The following is an 18,822-nucleotide window of genomic DNA, read 5'->3' as shown; positions in this document are numbered from 1 at the left end:
ATGACACTATATATACATTCCACAGACCCTACTGAGTATTCCTTACAATACCTTTAATGTGGCACGTAGAATAGTTTTTGCTCTACACGCCAATATGTCTTCCATATACAGTGATGTGCATTGGGGACATTTATTTGACTTTGGAACATTGCAAATGTCACTTAAATATGAATACATTTTAATCATTGTTAAATGTTTATCCAATTATTTTGCATATACCATGAATAAACACAGGTTATTGAAAGTGTTATACTATTACGTGGGGGGGGGGCTTTTATTTTGAACATTTGCGGGAATTCCGTGACACGGAAGTACTTTTTGTTGTTGTTGAGCATTGTTGATAAAATGCTGATATGATAATGCATTTTCACTGAAATCTACAAAATGAAGGGAACGGGGGAAAAAATGATTTAACGGCTCAGGTCGACTTGATATTGTAACGAATGAACTCCTACTAGCTTCATTACCTAAGTTCGTAGTGGTAGTTCAGAAAGGAGTGTTTTTGGCGTAGCTGACGTTAACGTTGCTAGCTTGGCTACCGTAAACAAGCCATCTGGCGCCCTGTCACTGCTGGTTGTGGTCACTGTCAGGTGCTTTTCACTGTGGTGAGATGCCTATCGAAAGAACTCTCTCGGACCTCCGTTCACGGTTGGGGGGTAGGTGTTCTTCGTCTTATCATATACTCCATTGATGCACTACTACTCCTAGACTGGCTAGCTAGTTTTAGGATATGTTAAAAAAAAAAAAATTAAATTAAGATCTCAATTAACATAATGTTCACTGACTAGCTAACGTTAGTTACCGTTTCTCTAGCTAGATATGATTGTGAATTAGCTAGCTGGGTTGATAGAAAATGTTTTTTCATATCACATCATTGTGAAAATTAGTATGCATGGTGTTTGCTAGAGAATTGAACAATATACAGCATTTCAACTTGCACTACACTTTCTGTCTAATGTCTAGCCTATTTCTGTGCTGCTTTTCCAACCCACACCTTAAGGGTCGAAGGGCAAAGGCTCCTCCACTACTGATTACACATTAATCTGAAGGATCATGCTCCTAAACCCTGCTGTCCTTCCCTGTGTTTGTCAGAGACGTAGCTAGTCACTGAACCAGTCTGATGAGGAAATGCAGTTCAGACGGTCATCAGTGCATGTGTCTATATGGACTCGCTCAAGATATTATATCCTGTTAAGGATTTTCTGAACTGAAGCACAAAAACCCTCAGAAGTTATTGGCTGTATTTTATATGGTCATGTTGATGACCGTGATCGTCTATTCAATTCACTCCGTTGTCTCCAAATCTTGCATTCACTAAGAAAGCAAGGGCTGTACCAGCTAATGACAGAGGCCCTTGATTTCTCCCCCAATTTCCTCTTGAAGACAGTGCAGTGACAGAGTAATGCATGAGTAACAGTGGAATCAATTGTCTTTGTCATGGTTATACTGTACTGTATGAGGATTCTGTGTGGGCAAAATCGCTCTTCGTGTCTCATGAGATCACACCATGTTTATGTGGGCATGAGCACTGAATTAAGCTCTTTGTTGTCTGTTGACTGTTAAATGGGCCTAGCTAGGTTTTGAAGGTTCCACAGCCTTTGCAGTGAAAGTGTCGTTGGTCTAACTAAAGATTTGAATTAAAATTATTATGATTCAGGTTTGCATTGATGTCAATGGAAGATTTGTGTGTAGTGTAAGCTTCTGTAGCTCCTGCAGATAGTCAGGATTAGGCCCAATGATTTATATATATACACTAGATGACTGATGGGGGTGCTGTTTTGATTCCACCGTGCCTCCATCTTGGCACTTCCCCAAAATTCATTCATTAATGTCTACATTTGTTTTTGCCAAAAAATTTCTATTGCAAACACCTTAATGCATACTTTAAAATTATATTATATGAGCTAAACATAAAAAAATAAATTTAAAAAAACATTTTCCTTCATGTATATTTTTCTGAGATTACTAATGTTACTGTCCCCGCTACAACAAAAATATTTAAATACTGTACATGTGATTTTTGTCCCTCAAAATTTTAATTGAAATACAGTATAATTCTATTTATTCCTATGACAGACTGCTCCTACTAGGGAGGGCCAATATGGCCGATCGTGCGTTCAAATCCTCCTAATGGCCAATACATAGCAAAATGCAATCTAGGGCTTATATACATCATTGATTGTGTCTAAATGAGTTTACACTGTAGGAGTGCGAGAAGATGCACTGTTTTTCTTAGACACTCTAATCTATTTAGCCTATAGGCCAGTGCCATACAGGGTGGCGATGGTCTTGCAACATGGTTGAATGTGCAGGAGAAAGTAATTACACACAGAAACCTGGTATGTTAAAAGCCTATCAGTTGTTTTAAAGCCTTGATGGGGCAAGATGTCTTTTTTACCGTTATCCCATAGGATATGAGAAGATTGAGGAAGCTACATCGAGGACCTCTATAGCTGACCTTGAGGATGCCAGACTTATATTCATCAATCAGCCTCAACTCACTAAGTTCTGCACCAATCACGTCAGGTAGCCTGAGTGTTTACATTTTATAAGTAAACTAATTTGTAGGCCTGTGTTATTAGTTTGTAATGACCATTTTGCCCAGTCAATTCTAAGTAAACACCTGATAATTTCTCTACCGTGCTGCTGAATATTGTTGTGGGTTTCTCTCTCGCCTTTTCCAGCACAGCCAAATACAATGCGCTTACCTTCCTGCCTCGATTCCTATACGCTCAGTTCAGGAGGGCTGCTAACTCATTCTTCCTGTTCATTGCACTACTGCAGGTGGGTCTAAATAATTACACAGTGTATTTTGCACATTTCAGCACTGTTTAGCAGACAGAAATTCTCACCTATCAGACACACATTGTGGTTGTTAAATGGATAGTTAACTTTTTTTTTTTTTAGGTTTTACCTTATTAAACGACTTAATCGAAATTCGGTTTTGTAAAAAAAAAAAAAAGGGTTAACTATCGATTTAACACACAGACTAACTATGTCTGTTTCCATTCTCCTGGTAGCAAATTCCAGATGTTTCTCCCACAGGACGGTGGACTACCCTGGTTCCTTTGATCCTCATCCTGTTGGTGGCAGCCCTGAAGGAGATCGTTGAGGATCTGGTGAGGACCATAGAACTAGAATGACATTAAATATATCTCTATTTATATAGAGAGGACATCCGTTATGTGGTCTCTGAAAACGTGCCCAAGTGGGCATGGGCATGTCTGAAAGTCATGCTTGTACTCGACTGACCGTGTGGTTTTTGATTTTCTTGAAACTGATTCCATAAAAAGGTCCTTTGGATGAAGGATGCTTGACATACAATAAAACATTGGACAGAGATAATTTCACTTTTGAATGTTCTTCCCAACAGAAACGTCACAAAGCAGATAGGGTGGTCAACAGGAAGGAGGCCCAAGGTAAGAAACTGTTGAAATGATTGATCTTATTACTGCTTTTCAAACAGGTGTAGGTTATTGGACAGATTTTAATATCAGGATTTGCTAACATAGTTTTCTCTCTGTCCCCCCCTCTCCTCTTCCTGTTTCCCTATTTCTCCCTTCTCTCTCTTTGTCAGTTCTGAGAAATGGAACATGGGAGATTGTTCACTGGGAGAAGGTATGTCACTCAATATCAGGCCAGAGTCAGGTCTTTTCTGCTTACGTTCCTCTGCCTTCAGATGGGCTAAACCCTAATTGTTGTTTGATGTCTAGTGATTCAATGGTTAAGTTGAGCAACAGTCTGTCACTGAATAGGGTGTACATTTTAAGTTGTCATATTTTATGTTGTCATATTTTACATTGCCTAGTAGTTTATTCTTCATTAGGGGGAGAGACTTAGGATTTAGACCTAGCTAATGATTTAAACACATGTAAACTCAGGGGAAAAAAGAAACGTCCTCTCGCTGTCAACTGCTTTTATTTTCAGCAAACGTAACATGTGTAAATATTTGTGTGAACATAACAAGATTTAAGAACTGAGACATAAACTGAACAAGTTCCACAGACATGTGTCTAGCAGAAATGGAATAATGTGTCCCTGAACAAAGGGGGGTCAAAATCAAAGTAACAGTCAGTATCTGGTGTGGCCACCAGCTGCATTAAGTACTGTAGTGCATTGCCTCCTCATGGACTGCACCAGATTTGCCAGTTCTTGCTGTGAGATGCTATCCCACTCTTCCACCAAGGCACATGCAAGTTCCCACACATTTCTGGTGGGAGTGGCCCTAGCCCTCACCCTCTGATCCAACAGTTCCCAGATGTGCTCAACGGGATTGAGATCCAGGCACTACGTTGGCCATGGCAGAACACTGACATTCCTGTCATGCAGGAAGTCACGCACAGAACAAGCAGCTTGGCTGGTGGCATTGTCATGCTGGAGGGTCATGTCAGGATGAGCCTGCAGGAAGGGTACCACATGAGGGAGGAGGATGTCTTCCCTGTAATGCACAGCGTTGACATTGCCTGCAATGACAGCAAGCTCAGTCCGATGATGCTGTGACACCCCGGCCCAGACCATGAGGGACCCTCTACCTCCAAATCGATCCCACCCCAGAGTACAGTCCTCGGTGTAACGCTCATTCCTTTGACGATAACGCGAATCCGACAATCACCCCTGGTGAGACAAAACCGCGACTCGTCAGTGAAGAGCACTTTATGCCAGTCCTGTCTGGTCCAGCGATGGTGGGTTTATGCCCATAGGCGACATTGTTGCCTGTGATGTTTGGTGAGGACCTGCCTTACTACAGGCCTACAAGCCCTCAGTCCAGCCTCTCTCAGCCTATTGCGGACAGTCTGAGCACTGATGGTGGGATTGTGCATTCCTGGTAGATGTTGTTGCCATCCTGTACCTGTCCCGCAGGTGTGATGTTCGGATGTACCGATCCTGTGCAGGTGTTGTTACACGTGGTCTGCCACTGCGAGGACAATCAGCTGCCTGTACGGTCTCCATGTAGCGCTGTCTTAGGCGTCTCACAGTACGGACATTGCCATTTATTTCCCTGGACACCTCTGCAGTCCTCATGCCTCCTTGCAGCATGCCTAAGGCACGTTCACGCAGATGAGCAGGGACCCTGGGCATCTTTCCTTGTTTTTCAGAGTCAGTAGAAAGACCTCTTTAGTGTCCTAAGTTTTCATAACTGTGACCTTAATTGCCTACCGTCTGTAAGCTGTTAGTGTCTTAATGACCTTTCCACAGGTGCATGTTCATGAATTGTTTATGATTCATTGAACAAGCATGGGAAACAGTGTTTAAACCCTTTACAATGAAGATCTGTGAAGTTATTTGAATTGTTAGGAATCATCTTTGAACGACAGGGTCCTGAAAAGGGGACGTTTCATTTTTTTGCTGAGTGTGTGTTTATCTACATAATGTCTAGTAACTGCCGTAGTGTTCTTTGCAGGTATAGGTGGGAGATGTAGTCACATTAAATGGGAGAGAATACATCCCTGCAGACTCGATCGTGCTGTCCTCCAGGTAGCGCTAGAATCACAGACGGTAGATTGGTAGTTTGTTGTGGTTATGCCTCTCTGCTTTAGGCTTCAGTAACCTCTGTTCCCTTCTAGCTTCAGTAGGTCACGCTATCTGTGTTAGTGGTTCTGATATCTTGTTTTGAAGTAGTCTCACTCTTTCTTTCCCTTCCTCTCCCCTTCCCGACATTCCCTGTGTTCTGTCTGTCAATGTGTCTCTGTGTGCCCATGTCTCTGTCTGTCTGTCTGCCTGTGTGCCCATGTCTCTGTCCCCACCCCGACCGTTCCCTGTGTTCTGTCTGTCTGCCTGTGTGCCCATGTCTCTGTCCCCACCCCCCACCCCGACCGTTCCCTGTTTTCTGTCGGTCTGCTTGTGCCCCATGTCTCTGTCCCCACCCCCCACCCCGACCGTTCCCTGTGTTCTGTCTGTCTGCCTGTGTGCCCATGTCTCTGTCCCCACCCCCCACCCCGACCGTTCCCTGTTTTCTGTCGGTCTGCTTGTGCCCCATGTCTCTGTCCCCACCCCCCACCCCGACCGTTCCCTGTGTTCTGTCTGTCTGCCTGTGTGCCCATGTCTCTGTCCCCACCCCCCACCCCGACCGTTCCCTGTTTTCTGTCGGTCTGCTTGTGCCCCATGTCTCTGTTCCCACCCCCCACCTCGACCGTTCCCTGTGTTCTGTCTGTCAATGTGTCTGTCTGCCTGTGTGCCCATGTTTCTGTCCCCACCCCCTACCGTTGCCTGCTCGCTCCTGGTACGTTCTTTTGCGGGTAACTTAGGTGACGGTCGGGGACGTAGTCCGAGCCAGTGACGGGGACCACCTCCCGGCAGACCTCGTCCTGCTGGCGTCCAGGTCGGGGTCTTGTAGTCTACTGGCATTGGGGCTGAAATCAAACCCTTTGTACAGTGTTGCACCTATCACCTTTTTACTAGTCCACGTGGTTGTAAAGGACACAAGAGGAAGAAAGGATCCTACTTAATTATTTGAACATGCTAAATGCCAAATGCCCCGTGTCATACTTGAATCCTGCGGAGCGGGACTGCTCCCCTTGTTGGCACGATCTCTGTTTGTACCAGGCATCTCTTCCTCTTTACGTTACTATCTAAAATCAAAGGACTAGCTAGGTTATTGTACTGATAACAAACCTAGTTATTAGACCACAGAGCACACTCATCTTGGAGTTTAGTGCTTTACTGTCTCCCTGTTGCTATGGCTACTGTAGCATTGTTGTTCTCTCCCTGGACCTATTTTCTTACCCATCTCTGTCCCTATTGTTAGATAACTTCTGTGAACACCATTCTAGATGCATTCTAGATTGTTTTGACGGCCACTTTCTTTTCACCAGCGAGCCACATGCTATGTGCTACATCGAGACTTCCAATTTAGACGGGGAGACCAACCTAAAGATACGACAGGTGAAGGTTCTTAATTCATCCACACAGACACACCAAACATACCACTTATTACGTTACATTGTGGCCCAGATAGGAGGAGTCAAGCTCGTCAACTCAACCCCTGCACCTCTTCCTTCCCCAACCAGGGTCTTCAGGTCACAGCGCATGACAAGGATGTTGATAGTCTGTCGCGGCTGAGCGGGTGCATGGAGTGCGAAAGCCCCAATCGCCACCTCTACGACTTTGTAGGCGTCATCCGATTAGAGGGTCATAGGTGAGAGAGATCTACCTGTCTATCAATCAATCAATTATTTATATATATATATATATATATATATATATAGGTCCTAGCCCTTTCTACAGCGACAGTAACCCAGCCTAGACCTCCTAGAGCATTCAACAGCACAGTGCCAAGGAAAAGTTCTGTCTCAGTATTCTTTCATACAGTCCTTTCAGGAAGTTTAATATAATATATATATATATATGTATAGGTCCTAGCCCTTTCTACAGCGACAGTAACCCAGCTAGACCTCCATAGAGCATTCAACAGCACAGTGCCAAGGAAAAGTTCTGTCTCAGTATTCTTTCATACAGTCCTTTCAGGAAGTTTCCACCCTCTGACACAGCTTCGTGTGAATCACTACTTCCTAGGGTTGCAATAAATCTGATATCCACCGATTCGTTCTCCCCAGTCCCGTCCCTTTAGGTCCGGAGCAGATCCTTCTCCGTGGAGCCCGGCTCCGGAACACCCAGTGGGTGAACGGCATGGTGGTGTACACAGGGCACGACACCAAGCTGATGCAGAACAGCACGCGGCCTCCGCTCAAGCTGTCCAGCGTGGAGCACATCACCAACACCCTGATCCTGGCGCTGTTCGGCTGCCTGCTGGCCATCTCCCTGGTCTGCTCGGCCGGACAGACACTCTGGAAGACCCAGTACGGGGACTTCGCCTGGTACATGGACCTCAACTGTGAGTCACGTTACTTTATGTTAAGTTACTTTATGTTAAGTTACTTTATGTTAAGTTACTTTATGGTAAGTTACTTTATGGTAAGTTACTTTATGGTAAGTTACTTTATGGTAAGTTACTTTATGGTAAGTTACTTTATGGTAAGTTACTTTATGTTACGTTATGTTTTATTACTTAAAGTTAAATTCTACTTTGCGCTATTCTACTTATTTTACTTTGCTTTACTTTATTCTATTTGTACAACGTGATGTAGGATGGATATGGTCATGGAGGCACTTTCTATCAGACTGATATATTATTGGATAATACCAATGAATTAATACCAATTATTGGATAATATCAACTGTAACTTGTGTATGATCCCAATTTAGTACCCAGCAAATGTCTGATATATAATAATTTACATGAACCATTACCCTCTCAGTAAATGTAATGACATGTTGTTTTTATTTCTTTACCACTGTAATCTTAGCATCTCCAGGTAACAACCTTTCTCTGAGGCCTGTAGAAATGTTTTTGGTTGTATCCCCCAGACTAGTGACTTTGACCCCGTTGCTCATTAAAATAGAGCTTGTTTAGAAGTAAGAGCTTGTTAAAATAGAGCTTGTTTAGAAGTAAGAGCTGTAGATTATTTTATATGTGAATTCCATGGCCCATGGTAAACAATGTGTCCACCTAGCTAGTCATGTTTTAAAGGCATACTGTAGCAAAACCAAAAAACGAGTGTTTGCACCGTTTTATCCCTAGTGAACATGTCCCAGGTCTAAATAAAGGGTTTTTATGTGGCACCTGTATTCAAATTAGATTAAAGGTAACTTCTCTGTGTAACTTGCTCTAACTCCTTCCTACCAGATGGTGGCGCTGCCAACTTTGGCCTCAACTTCCTCACCTTCATCATCCTCTTCAACAACCTCATCCCCATCAGTCTACTGGTCACCCTGGAGGTCATCAAGTTCATCCAGGCGTACTTCATCAACTGGGTGGGAAAATCACTGCACTACACAGCCTCTTACTTCATCAACTGGGAGGGAAAATCACTACACAGCCTCTTACTTCATCAACTGGGTGGGAAAATCACTGCACTACACTTCATCCTCTTACTTACTTCATCAACTGGGTGGGAAAATCACTCAACCTGGGGGTGGGAAAATCACTGCACTACACAGGCTCTTACTTCATCAACTGGGAGGGAAAATCACTGCACTACACAGGCTCTTACTTCATCAACTGGGAGGTAAAATCACTGCACCACACAGCCTCTTACTTCATCAACTGGGAGGGAAAATCACTGCACCACACAGCCTCTTACTTCATCAACTGGGAGGGAAAATCACTGCACTACACAGCCTCTTACTTCATCAACTGGGTGGGAAAATCACTGTACTACACAGCCTCTTACTTCATCAACTGGGAGGGAAAATCACTGCACTACACAGCCTCTTACTTCATCAACTGGGAGGGAAAATCACTGCACTACACAGCCTCTTACTTCATCAACTGGGAGGGTAAATCACTGCACTACACAGCCTCTTACTTCATCAACTGGGTGGGAAAATCACTGCACTACACAGCCTCTAACTTGGTATCTCAGAGTGGCGGTCTATTTCAATTTAATTCTGGTAGTGAACACTCTAAGTAGACGTTCAAATGGAATAATACCACAGGAGTAAATGTATCTACTTCAAAAGCTTGGTGAGAAGTTTTGGCAAATATGGAATTTGATCTAGTACACGTGAGTGAGCATAGAAATTGATGTCCGTACTATGGTAGATTTGGGACATTCAATTTATGCAATGACTTTCTCCACATCTTGTTTGTACTGCAAAGCCTATTGGGGATGTGAATGTGTTTGTGTGTGTGTGTGTGTGTTCAGGACATGGATATGCACTATGAGCCTACGGATACCTCTGCCGTGGCACGGACGTCCAACCTAAACGAGGAACTGGGTCAGGTCAAATACATCTTCTCTGACAAAACAGGCACCCTCACCTGCAACGTGATGCAGTTTAAAAAGTGCTCCATCGCAGGTGTCGCCTACGGGTGAGAAGGACCTGCGTTAATCCAACCATTTTATAGGCATGAATTAGCATGAATAATACTATGTACTTTGCTGGATAGGTACAGTTGAAGTCGGAGGTGTACATACACTTTAGCCAAATACATTTAAACTCAGCTTTTTACCGTTTCTGACATTTAATCCTAGTAAAAAATAACCTGTTTTAGGTCAGTTAGGATCAGCACTTTATTTTAAGAGAGTGAAATGTCAGAATAATAGTAGAGAGTGATTTTTATTTCAGCTTTTATTTCTTTTATCACATACACTCAATTAGTATTTGGTAATATTGCCTTGAACATTTTTTAACTTGGTCAAACGTTTTGGGTAGCCTTCCACAAGATTCCCACAATAAGTTGGGTGAATTTTGGCCCATTCCTCCTGACAGAGCTGGTGTAACTGAGTCAGGTTTGTAGGCTTCCTTGCTCGCACACATTTTACAGTTCTGCCCACAATTGTCCTATGGGATTGAGGTCAGGGCTTTGTGATGGCCACTCCAATACCTTGACTTTGTTGTCCTTAAGCCATTTTGCCACAACTTTAGAAGTATGCTTGGGGTCATTGTCCATTTGGAAGACCCATTTGCGACCAAGCTTTAACTTCCTGACTGATGTCTTGAGATGTTGCTTCAATATATCCACGTACTTTTCCTGCCTCATGATGCCATCTATTTTGTGAAGTGCATCAGTCCCTCCTGCAGCAAAGCACCCCCACAACATGATGCCGCCACCGACATGCTTCATGGTTGGGATGGTGTTCTTCGGCTTGCAAGCATCCCCCTTTTTCCTCCAAACATAACGATGGTCATTATGACCAAACAGTTATTTTTGTTTCATCAGACCAGAGGACATTTCTCCAAAAAGTATGATCTTTGTCCCCATGTGTAGTTGCAAACCATTGTCTGGCTTTTTTATGGCGGTTTTGGAGCAGTTGCTTCTTCCTTGCTGAGCGGCCTTTCAGGTTATGTCGATATAGGACTCGTTTTACTGTGGATATAGATACTTTTGTACCTGTTTCCTCCAATATCTTCACAAGGTCCTTTGCTGTGGTCCTGGGATTGATTTGCACTTTTCGCACCTAGGTACGTTCATCTCTAGGAGACAAAACGCTTCTCCTTCCTGAGCGGTAGATGGTTGCGTGGTCCCATGGTGTTTATACTTGCGTACTATTGTTTGTACAGATGAATGTGGTACCCTCAGGCTTTTGGAAATTGCTCCCAAAGATGAAGCAGACTTGTGGAGGTCTACAGTTTATTTTCTGAGGTCATGGCTGTTTCTTTTGATTTTCCTATGATGTCAAGCAAAGAGGCACTGAGTTTGAAAGTCGGCCTTGAAATACATCCACAGGTACACCTCCAATTGACTCAAATTATGTCAATTAGCCTATCAGAAGCTTCTAAAGCCATGATATAATTTATTGGCACTTTCCAAGCTGTTTATAGGCACAGTCAACTTAGTGTATGTAAACTTCTGACCAACTGGAATTGTGATACAGTGAATTATAAGTGAAATAATCTGTCTGTAAACAATTGTTGGAATAATGATGTGTCGTACACAAAGTAGATGTCCTAACCGACTTGCCAAAACTTGCTTGTTAACAAGAAATGTGTGGAGTGGATGAAAAACGAGTTATAATAACTCTATGTAAACTTCTGACTTCAACTGTATCTCGTTGTCTTTTACTGTAGTGCTTGTCCACACAGTTATGTGGTGTAGGACAGATCTTTATTCTCATCCCAATTGTAAACATATTTAAAATTGTAGATAAACCAAACATGTCAGAATGTAATATTAGTTTTTGTTGTTGTCTGAAAGGCACAACACAGACAGTCCTGAGGAAGAGGGCTTTGGCGATCCGACCTTACCGGAGAATCTCCACAATGATCACGTCAGTACATAACATTAGACGATGTACTAGCTGTCAGTATCAACGTGGTTTTTGTTTTTTAAAATCTCTTTTTTTTGTGTATTAATTGTGTTTGTGCGCCCAGCCCACAGCCACTATTATCCAAGACTTTCTGACCATGATGGCTGTGTGCCACACTGCTGTTCCTGAGAAGACTGAGGACACTATAGTCTATCAGGCCTCTTCCCCAGGTAGCTCTCAAATGCATTGGATTACACCCCTTTTACTACATAACACCTCTTCTACCTCTACTATATTACAACTCTTCTACTAAATTGTCAATCAATCAAATGTATTTATGAAGCCCTTTTTACATCAGCCAATGTCACAAAGTGCCGTACAGAAACCCAGCCTAAAACCCCAAACGGCAAGCAATGCAGATGTAGAAGCACAGTGGCTAGGAAAAACACCCTAGAAAGGCTGAGGGGTGGCCAGTCCTCTTATCTGGCTGTTCCGGGTGGAGATTATAGCAGAACATGGCCAAGATGTTCAAACGTTCATAGATCACCAGGTAGGTCAGATAATCAAAATCACTGTGGTTGTAGATGGTGCAACGGGTCAGCACCTCAGGAGAAAATGTCAGTTGGCTTTTCATAACCGATCATTCAGAGTTAGAGACGGCAGGTGCGGGAGCACGTCCAGTGAACAGGTCAGGGTTCCATAGCCGCAGGCAGAACAGTTGAGACTGGGGACAGCAAGGAGTCATCAGGCCAGGTAGTCCTCAGGTCCTCTGAGAGAAGAGAGGGAGAAGAAGAGAAAGAGAGAGAATTAGAGGGAGAATACTTAAATTCACACAGGACACCGGATAAGACAGGAGAGACACTCCAGATATTACAGACTGACCGTAGCCCCCCGACATATAAACTATTGCAGCCTAAATATTGGAGGCTGAGACAGGAGGGAGACACTCTGGCCCTGTCCGACGATACCCCCAGACAGGTCCAAACAGTCAGGATATAACCCCACCCACTTTGCCAAAGCACTACTATATACACCCCTTGTACTATATTACACCTCTTGTACTATATTACACCCTGTGTACTATATTACACCCCGTGTACTATATTACACCCCTTGTACTATATTACACCCCTTGTACTATATTACACCCCTTGTACTATATTACACCCCGTGTACTATATTACACCCCGTGTACTATATTACACCCCTTGTACTATATTACACCCCGTGTACTATATTACACCCCGTGTACTATATATATTACACCCCGTGTACTATATTACACCCCGTGTACTATATTACACCCCGTGTACTATATATATATATTACACCTCTTCTAGTGTATTACACCTATTTTAATATATTCCACCTCTTCTTCTATTGCCTTTATGACGTTGTACAGTGTAATCTTTGATTCTAGAATGATTCTACAGCTTCACTCCTGAATTTGAAAATCCCCAACAGTCTCAAGTTGACTTTATTACGATGTTCCTTTCCCCTGTCTAGATGAAGCGGCCCTGGTGAGAGCAGCCAGCAGCCTGGGCTTTGTGTTCTCTGGACGAACCCCAGACTCAGTCATCATACACGCTGTAAGTGGAACCAATGTATTATGTGATGCAGAATTAGAGTTAAACAATGTTTGTTTGAATCAGAGCCATTATATTTAGATGAATAGTTTGGATTTATAGCTGCTATTTATGCTACACATTACTGTATAGGAACACATGCCATTGTTTGTCTTTGTTTACAGCTGGGAACAGAGCAAAGGTTTGAGTTGCTGAATGTCCTCGAATTTACAAGGTAGTTTTTGTATGTATTTGATGAGTCGTTGTAGATGTGTCCTGTCTATTGTTGGACTGTATTTGTCTCTTGGTTCTCATTTGTAAACCCTGATCTTGACTCTTTCTTTAGCGATCGCAAAAGGATGTCGGTCATCATGCGTACACCGTCCGGGAGGATCCGACTTTACTGCAAAGGAGCGGTTAGTATGGAGGACCAAGACTACACACACATTTATATTTTTTATGTGTTCCTCAAATGAACATAATGCAACTGCAGAGTTTGCTTTTTACACATTCTTTGAAGGGCGATTGTACTTCCTGATTTGGCCTCATTTTAGATTTGGTTAATTAAGAAATGCTAGCTGCCATGACTGAATCCAGACTACGCTGGTCGTGTGGAATACCATGGGAACAATGGGAGTGACTCCATGCTGGCAATTTAAAGGCCTGAGAGAGTGACTCAGCTGAGGTACAGGTTCAGATTAGGAACAACACTTTCTGAGGAATACGCTGCCAGTCCTGGGGTTATCCTGACTGTCACAGACCTCCTGTTTGCGATGGATCCTACGTCTGTGTCCGAGGAGGAGAGAGTTGTCCTAAGATGCCGTATCAAATGTACTCTGGATCTCAACACAAACTTTATTTGGTATAAAAACAGACAGCCTGTACCAAAGAGTGATGCCTACTCCAACAGCCTGTACCTAGACCCGGTAAGCGTTGAGGATACAGGCCGCTACTCCTGTGCTGTAAAGGGCGGTGAGGATCTCCACTCTCCTGAAGAGACTCTATGTCAGATATGGCCAAAAAAACACATTTTGTGTCAATCGGTCCCTCTGGTGAAGTAGTGGAGGGCAGTTCAGTGACTCTGAACTGCAGCAGTGATGCCAACCCTGCAGTGGACATTTTATACTTGTTATTTCAATAATACAACTTAGGCAAAGTGTATTCGGACACAGTTATCTCATCACTAACCTCCGCTCTGAGGACAGTGAACTCCAGCGCTGAGATGATATCATTGTAGCATCTCTCCAGATTCCAGTGTCTGCCTGGGTTCCTGTGGTGGGGGTCTGTCCTGGATGCCGGAGCTCTTCTAGTCCTCATCTACTGGATTCTGAAGAGGCGGTCCACAGGAGGAGTGGATACCATAAGTCACACGTAGTGTTCACCCTGACCCCAACAATGACACGTACACAGCTGTGAACATAATGTCCAGGTCCCTTGAGTACGACACACTGGCAAGTGTGAGGGACTACGCCATTGACACGTACACGTCTCCTCAGAGAGACACTCAACCCCCACTGTATGCGAACATGCAGAGGAGAGAATAACCACAGAACCCGGACTGAAGAGGATCAGCACCAGGACTGAAGGGTCTTGGCACAGAGAGTCACTGCAACAAACCAAAGCTAGTCCTAACATTTATCTACCCCTGCTATCGTAACGACCTATCTGGACATTTGATTTAATATTGAATTTTAATGATCTTCTCTTGACATTCTCATTATCTATGTTGATGAATATAGTATATTGGATTATGTGGCCTACCTATTTATGTCTATAGTAGTTTATGTTCTAACGTTGGGATTTGCTATTTCTGCATTTTTTTATTGCAACATACTTTTCTCAGCTGCTAAAATGGATTATATTAGTAAAAGCCTTTTTTAATGTTTTTTGCTTCTGGAACAAATTGCTCTTGATATACACTCAGAGGCCAGTTTATTAGGTACACAACCCTGTTCGCAAATGATTCACTCCTACAGACATTGAGTTGTGGCTTGCTATATAAAGCAGGCATTGAGGCATTCAGTTACTGTTTGATTGAACTTTAGAATGGGAAAAACGAGTGACCTAAGCCACATTGAGTGTGGAATGATTGTCGGTGTCAGGTATGCCGGTTCCAGTATCTCAGAAACAGACGGCCTTCTGGGCTTTTCACACACACGAGCGTCTAAGGGTTTACTGAGAACGGACAAACACAAAAAACATCCAGTCAGCGGCAGTCCTGTGGGTGAAAACAGCTCGTTGATGAGAGGTGGACGGAGAAGGACAAGAGTCATGCAAGCTAACAGGCGTCCCACAAACAGGCAAATAACGGCGCAGTACAACAGTGGTGTGCAGAACGGCATCTCGAAACGCACAACTCGTCGGTCCTCGTCACAGATGGGCTATTGCAGCAGACGACCACACAGGGTTCCAGTCCTATCAGCATGAAACAGGGCTCCAGTGGGCACGCGATCACCCTCACTGGACAATTGACGAGTGGAAAAACATTGCCTGGTCTGATGAATCTCGGTTCCTGTTGTCATGCTGATGGCAGAGTCGGGATTTAGCGTCAGCAGCATGAGTCCATGGCTCCATCCTGCCTGGTGTCAACGGTACAGGCTGGTGGTTATGGTGTAATGGCTTGGGAGCAACGGTTCAACTCCACAGCGTATCTGAACAAAGAATTCAGGCTGTTCTGGAGACAAAGGTGTGTCTGACCTGGTACATAATAAACTGGTCACTGAGTGTAAATTATATATTTTGTTGCTTTCAGATACAATGCATTTGAAGGAAATAATTGTTTGCCATATTCTTCTTTCTCATGATAGTCACACTTGTTTTCTTATTCTATTACAAACTATTAATGAGGACCTTTTGGAAAAGTTCAGTGTAAATTAAATGCATGTTGTAAATTAGCTCAAAGTTAAATGTTCGAAATATACAAAAAATAAAATGAGTTTGCAGCAGTGCAATGTCCATTTGTGGTTAAAAAACAAAGAATTAGCCACGTTTGTTGCAACAATCTGGGTGGGTTTTCTGACAGGACTCTGTCATCTACGAAAGACTGGCGGACAGCTCCAAGTACAAAGACATCACTCTCAACCACCTGGAGCAGTTTGCCACAGAGGGTGAGCCACAGTTCCACTGTTCTCACGCATTCCAACTGCATTGTTATTTTACCTTTTATTTAACTAGGCAAGTCAGATAAGAACAAATTCTTATTTTCAATGACGGCCTAGGAACTGCCTGTTCAGGGGCAGAACGACAGATTTGTACCTTGTCAGCTCGGGGATTTGAACTTGCAACCTTTCGGTTACTAGTCCAACGCTCTAACCACTAGGCTACCCTGCCGCCCCAGAGTAGAGTAGGACTAGCTAGCCAATGAACCTCTTCACATGCAAGTATAGTGTTGTTATTTCATGTTTTCGTAATGATCTGGTTAGATCTGATAGGTTTAACCTATATGGTAAAAGCTCCACCTTGCCCTCTGATTGGCTGGGCTGAATTTATCACTATGTTTGTTATACGTATCCAATTCTCTCAGATCTGTACTGTACAGGAGCATTGTATTATCTCTCTCTGTCTGTCCCTCTCTCGCTCTGTGTGTGTTTTGTCAGGACTAAGGACGTTGTGTTACGCTGTGACCAACATCTCAGAGGAGTCATACGAGCAGTGGGCTGAGTTGTACCAGAGAGCCGCCACCTCCCTTACCAACCGAGCTCTGAAAATGGAGGAGAGTTATGAGCTCATCGAGAGGGTAACCAATAGAAGAACCCATCTTTACAATAAAATAAAGACACACCGTAGACCTACAACTGTTTTTTTTCTTCTAAAGGACCCTGTGCCTTCTGTCTGTCAGAAAATACTATCATAAAGTGACAGAGTTTCCCGTAAGACGATACAAAATGCATTCTTTCTCTAGAGTTTTCATGATGTAGCTACGATGTGGCATGGGTGTAGGCTGCCTCCATATCTTTACGTGTTTGATTTAAGCTTGACTGAAAGCAGGGTGGGAAGAATTTGTACTTTTCGCTGCTGCTCCACCGGTTCCATTGGACCAGGTAAGCTATATCAAGTGCACCTCAAGTATTTGAAATGTATTTCACTTGTATTTTTTATTCTCCAGAACCTGCAGTTGCTTGGTGCCACGGCCATAGAGGACAAGCTACAAGACAAAGTCCCCGAAACCATAGAGACTCTGCTCAGAGCTGGCATCAAGATCTGGATCCTCACCGGAGACAAGCAGGAGACTGCCATCAATATAGGTGAGGAGGCAGACCGACTGACTGGCACACACACACACACACACACACACAACTCCACCTGCCAATACACACTAAAAGTGCTTCAGACCCACTTAGGTCCACTATGAATCAGTACCGTCAAATTAAATTCTTCTTACCCTCTGCCTCTCAAGGTCACTCGTGTAGGCTGCTGAGGAAGAACATGGGGCTGTTGGTCGTGAACGAGGAGACACTAGAAGTAGGTGTCAATCCCAATCTCGCCCTCCTGTTGTCAACAACAGAAAACAAACCACAGCAACTGGATATGACGCCTTTTCTGTTCTGAGCATGTCGTTCATAAATGTACTATTATGACGCTAGCAACACCACGGACGAGAATTCCATTCCCAGAGGAACCACATGTACAAAAAAATCTATGTTTGTCTAAGTTGCTTTGTATAAAGGCATCTGCATCACAGTGCTAGCTGTGCCACCAGAGATTCTGGGTTCGAGCCCAGGCTCTGTCGCAGCTGACCGTGACCGGGAGGCCCATGGGGCGGCGCTCAATTGGCCCAGCGTCGTCCGGGTTAGGGAGGGTTTGGCCTGCAGGGAAATCCTTGTCTCATTGCGCACTAGCGACTCCTGTGGCGGTCCTGGTGCAGTGCATGCTGACCAGGTCGCCAGGTGTACGGTGTTTCCTCCGACACGTTGGTGCGGCTGGCTTCCAGGTGTACGGTGTTTCCTCCGACACGTTGGTGCGGCTGGCTTCCAGGTGTACGGTGTTTCCTCCGACACGTTGGTGCGGCTGGCTTCCAGGTGTACAGTGTTTCCTCCGACACGTTGGTGCGGCTGGCTTCCAGGTTGGACGTGCATTGTGGCTAGGTTGGGTTGTGTTTCGGAGGCCGCATGGCTCTCGACCTTCGCTTCTCCCGAGTCCGTACGGGAGTTGCAGCGATGAGACAAGACAGTAACTACTACCAATTGTCACTAAATTGGGGAGAAAAAGGGGGTAAAAAGAAAAAGCTACAAAAAAAATAAAGGCATCTGCTAAATGGCATTCATTCAATATCTTACTATATCCTAGGGGACGCGAGCGGCTTTGAGTCATCACTGTGGCATGCTGGGAGAGGCGCTCCACAGGGAGAACGACGTTGCCTTGGTGATGGATGGCGAGACGCTGAAGTACGCCCTCAGCTTCGAGGTGCGCCAGTACTTCCTGGATCTGGCCCTATCCTGCAAGGCCGTCATCTGCTGCAGGTAGCCAATCACAGCATAGGAGCCCTCCATTCAGACTGTTGTTAAAGA

General features: G+C 44.0%; 1 protein-coding gene and 1 long non-coding RNA gene across 3 annotated transcripts in view; one reads left to right on the top strand and one right to left on the bottom strand.

Annotated features, from left to right (window-relative positions):
• Positions 1-332: 332 nt before the first annotated feature.
• LOC115146472 (phospholipid-transporting ATPase IA-like) overlaps positions 333-18,822 on the top strand; it is a 33,449-nt gene continuing 14,959 nt past the window's right edge. Inside the window, exons 1-22 of the mRNA XM_029688572.2 lie at positions 333-656; positions 2,412-2,526; positions 2,685-2,784; positions 3,021-3,119; positions 3,374-3,419; positions 3,578-3,618; positions 6,246-6,319; positions 6,813-6,882; positions 7,008-7,135; positions 7,554-7,831; positions 8,684-8,811; positions 9,705-9,871; positions 11,699-11,771; positions 11,875-11,980; positions 13,257-13,339; positions 13,501-13,550; positions 13,662-13,731; positions 16,338-16,422; positions 16,912-17,051; positions 17,421-17,559; positions 17,712-17,776; positions 18,602-18,774. Coding sequence (XP_029544432.1) covers positions 611-656; positions 2,412-2,526; positions 2,685-2,784; positions 3,021-3,119; positions 3,374-3,419; positions 3,578-3,618; positions 6,246-6,319; positions 6,813-6,882; positions 7,008-7,135; positions 7,554-7,831; positions 8,684-8,811; positions 9,705-9,871; positions 11,699-11,771; positions 11,875-11,980; positions 13,257-13,339; positions 13,501-13,550; positions 13,662-13,731; positions 16,338-16,422; positions 16,912-17,051; positions 17,421-17,559; positions 17,712-17,776; positions 18,602-18,774 — 2,276 coding nt within the window. The 5' untranslated portion in view covers positions 333-610. The remainder of the gene's footprint in view (positions 657-2,411; positions 2,527-2,684; positions 2,785-3,020; positions 3,120-3,373; positions 3,420-3,577; positions 3,619-6,245; positions 6,320-6,812; positions 6,883-7,007; positions 7,136-7,553; positions 7,832-8,683; positions 8,812-9,704; positions 9,872-11,698; positions 11,772-11,874; positions 11,981-13,256; positions 13,340-13,500; positions 13,551-13,661; positions 13,732-16,337; positions 16,423-16,911; positions 17,052-17,420; positions 17,560-17,711; positions 17,777-18,601; positions 18,775-18,822) is intronic.
• Positions 12,065-18,608, bottom strand: LOC115146473 (uncharacterized). 2 transcript variants are annotated; one of them, XR_010459802.1, is made up of 3 exons: positions 17,697-18,608; positions 14,504-14,698; positions 12,065-12,519 (listed from the first exon to the last, which is right to left on the bottom strand). It is a non-coding gene; the product is annotated as an uncharacterized LOC115146473 (long non-coding RNA). The 2 variants fall into 2 exon arrangements; XR_003866161.2 differs by having other exon boundaries at positions 14,504-14,642.

This window comes from Oncorhynchus nerka, linkage group LG18, assembly GCF_034236695.1.
Source record: "Oncorhynchus nerka isolate Pitt River linkage group LG18, Oner_Uvic_2.0, whole genome shotgun sequence".
NCBI lineage: Eukaryota > Metazoa > Chordata > Actinopteri > Salmoniformes > Salmonidae > Oncorhynchus > Oncorhynchus nerka.
The sequence above is the reverse complement of the archived record's forward strand: the minus strand, read 5'-3'. Positions and strand labels throughout refer to the sequence as shown.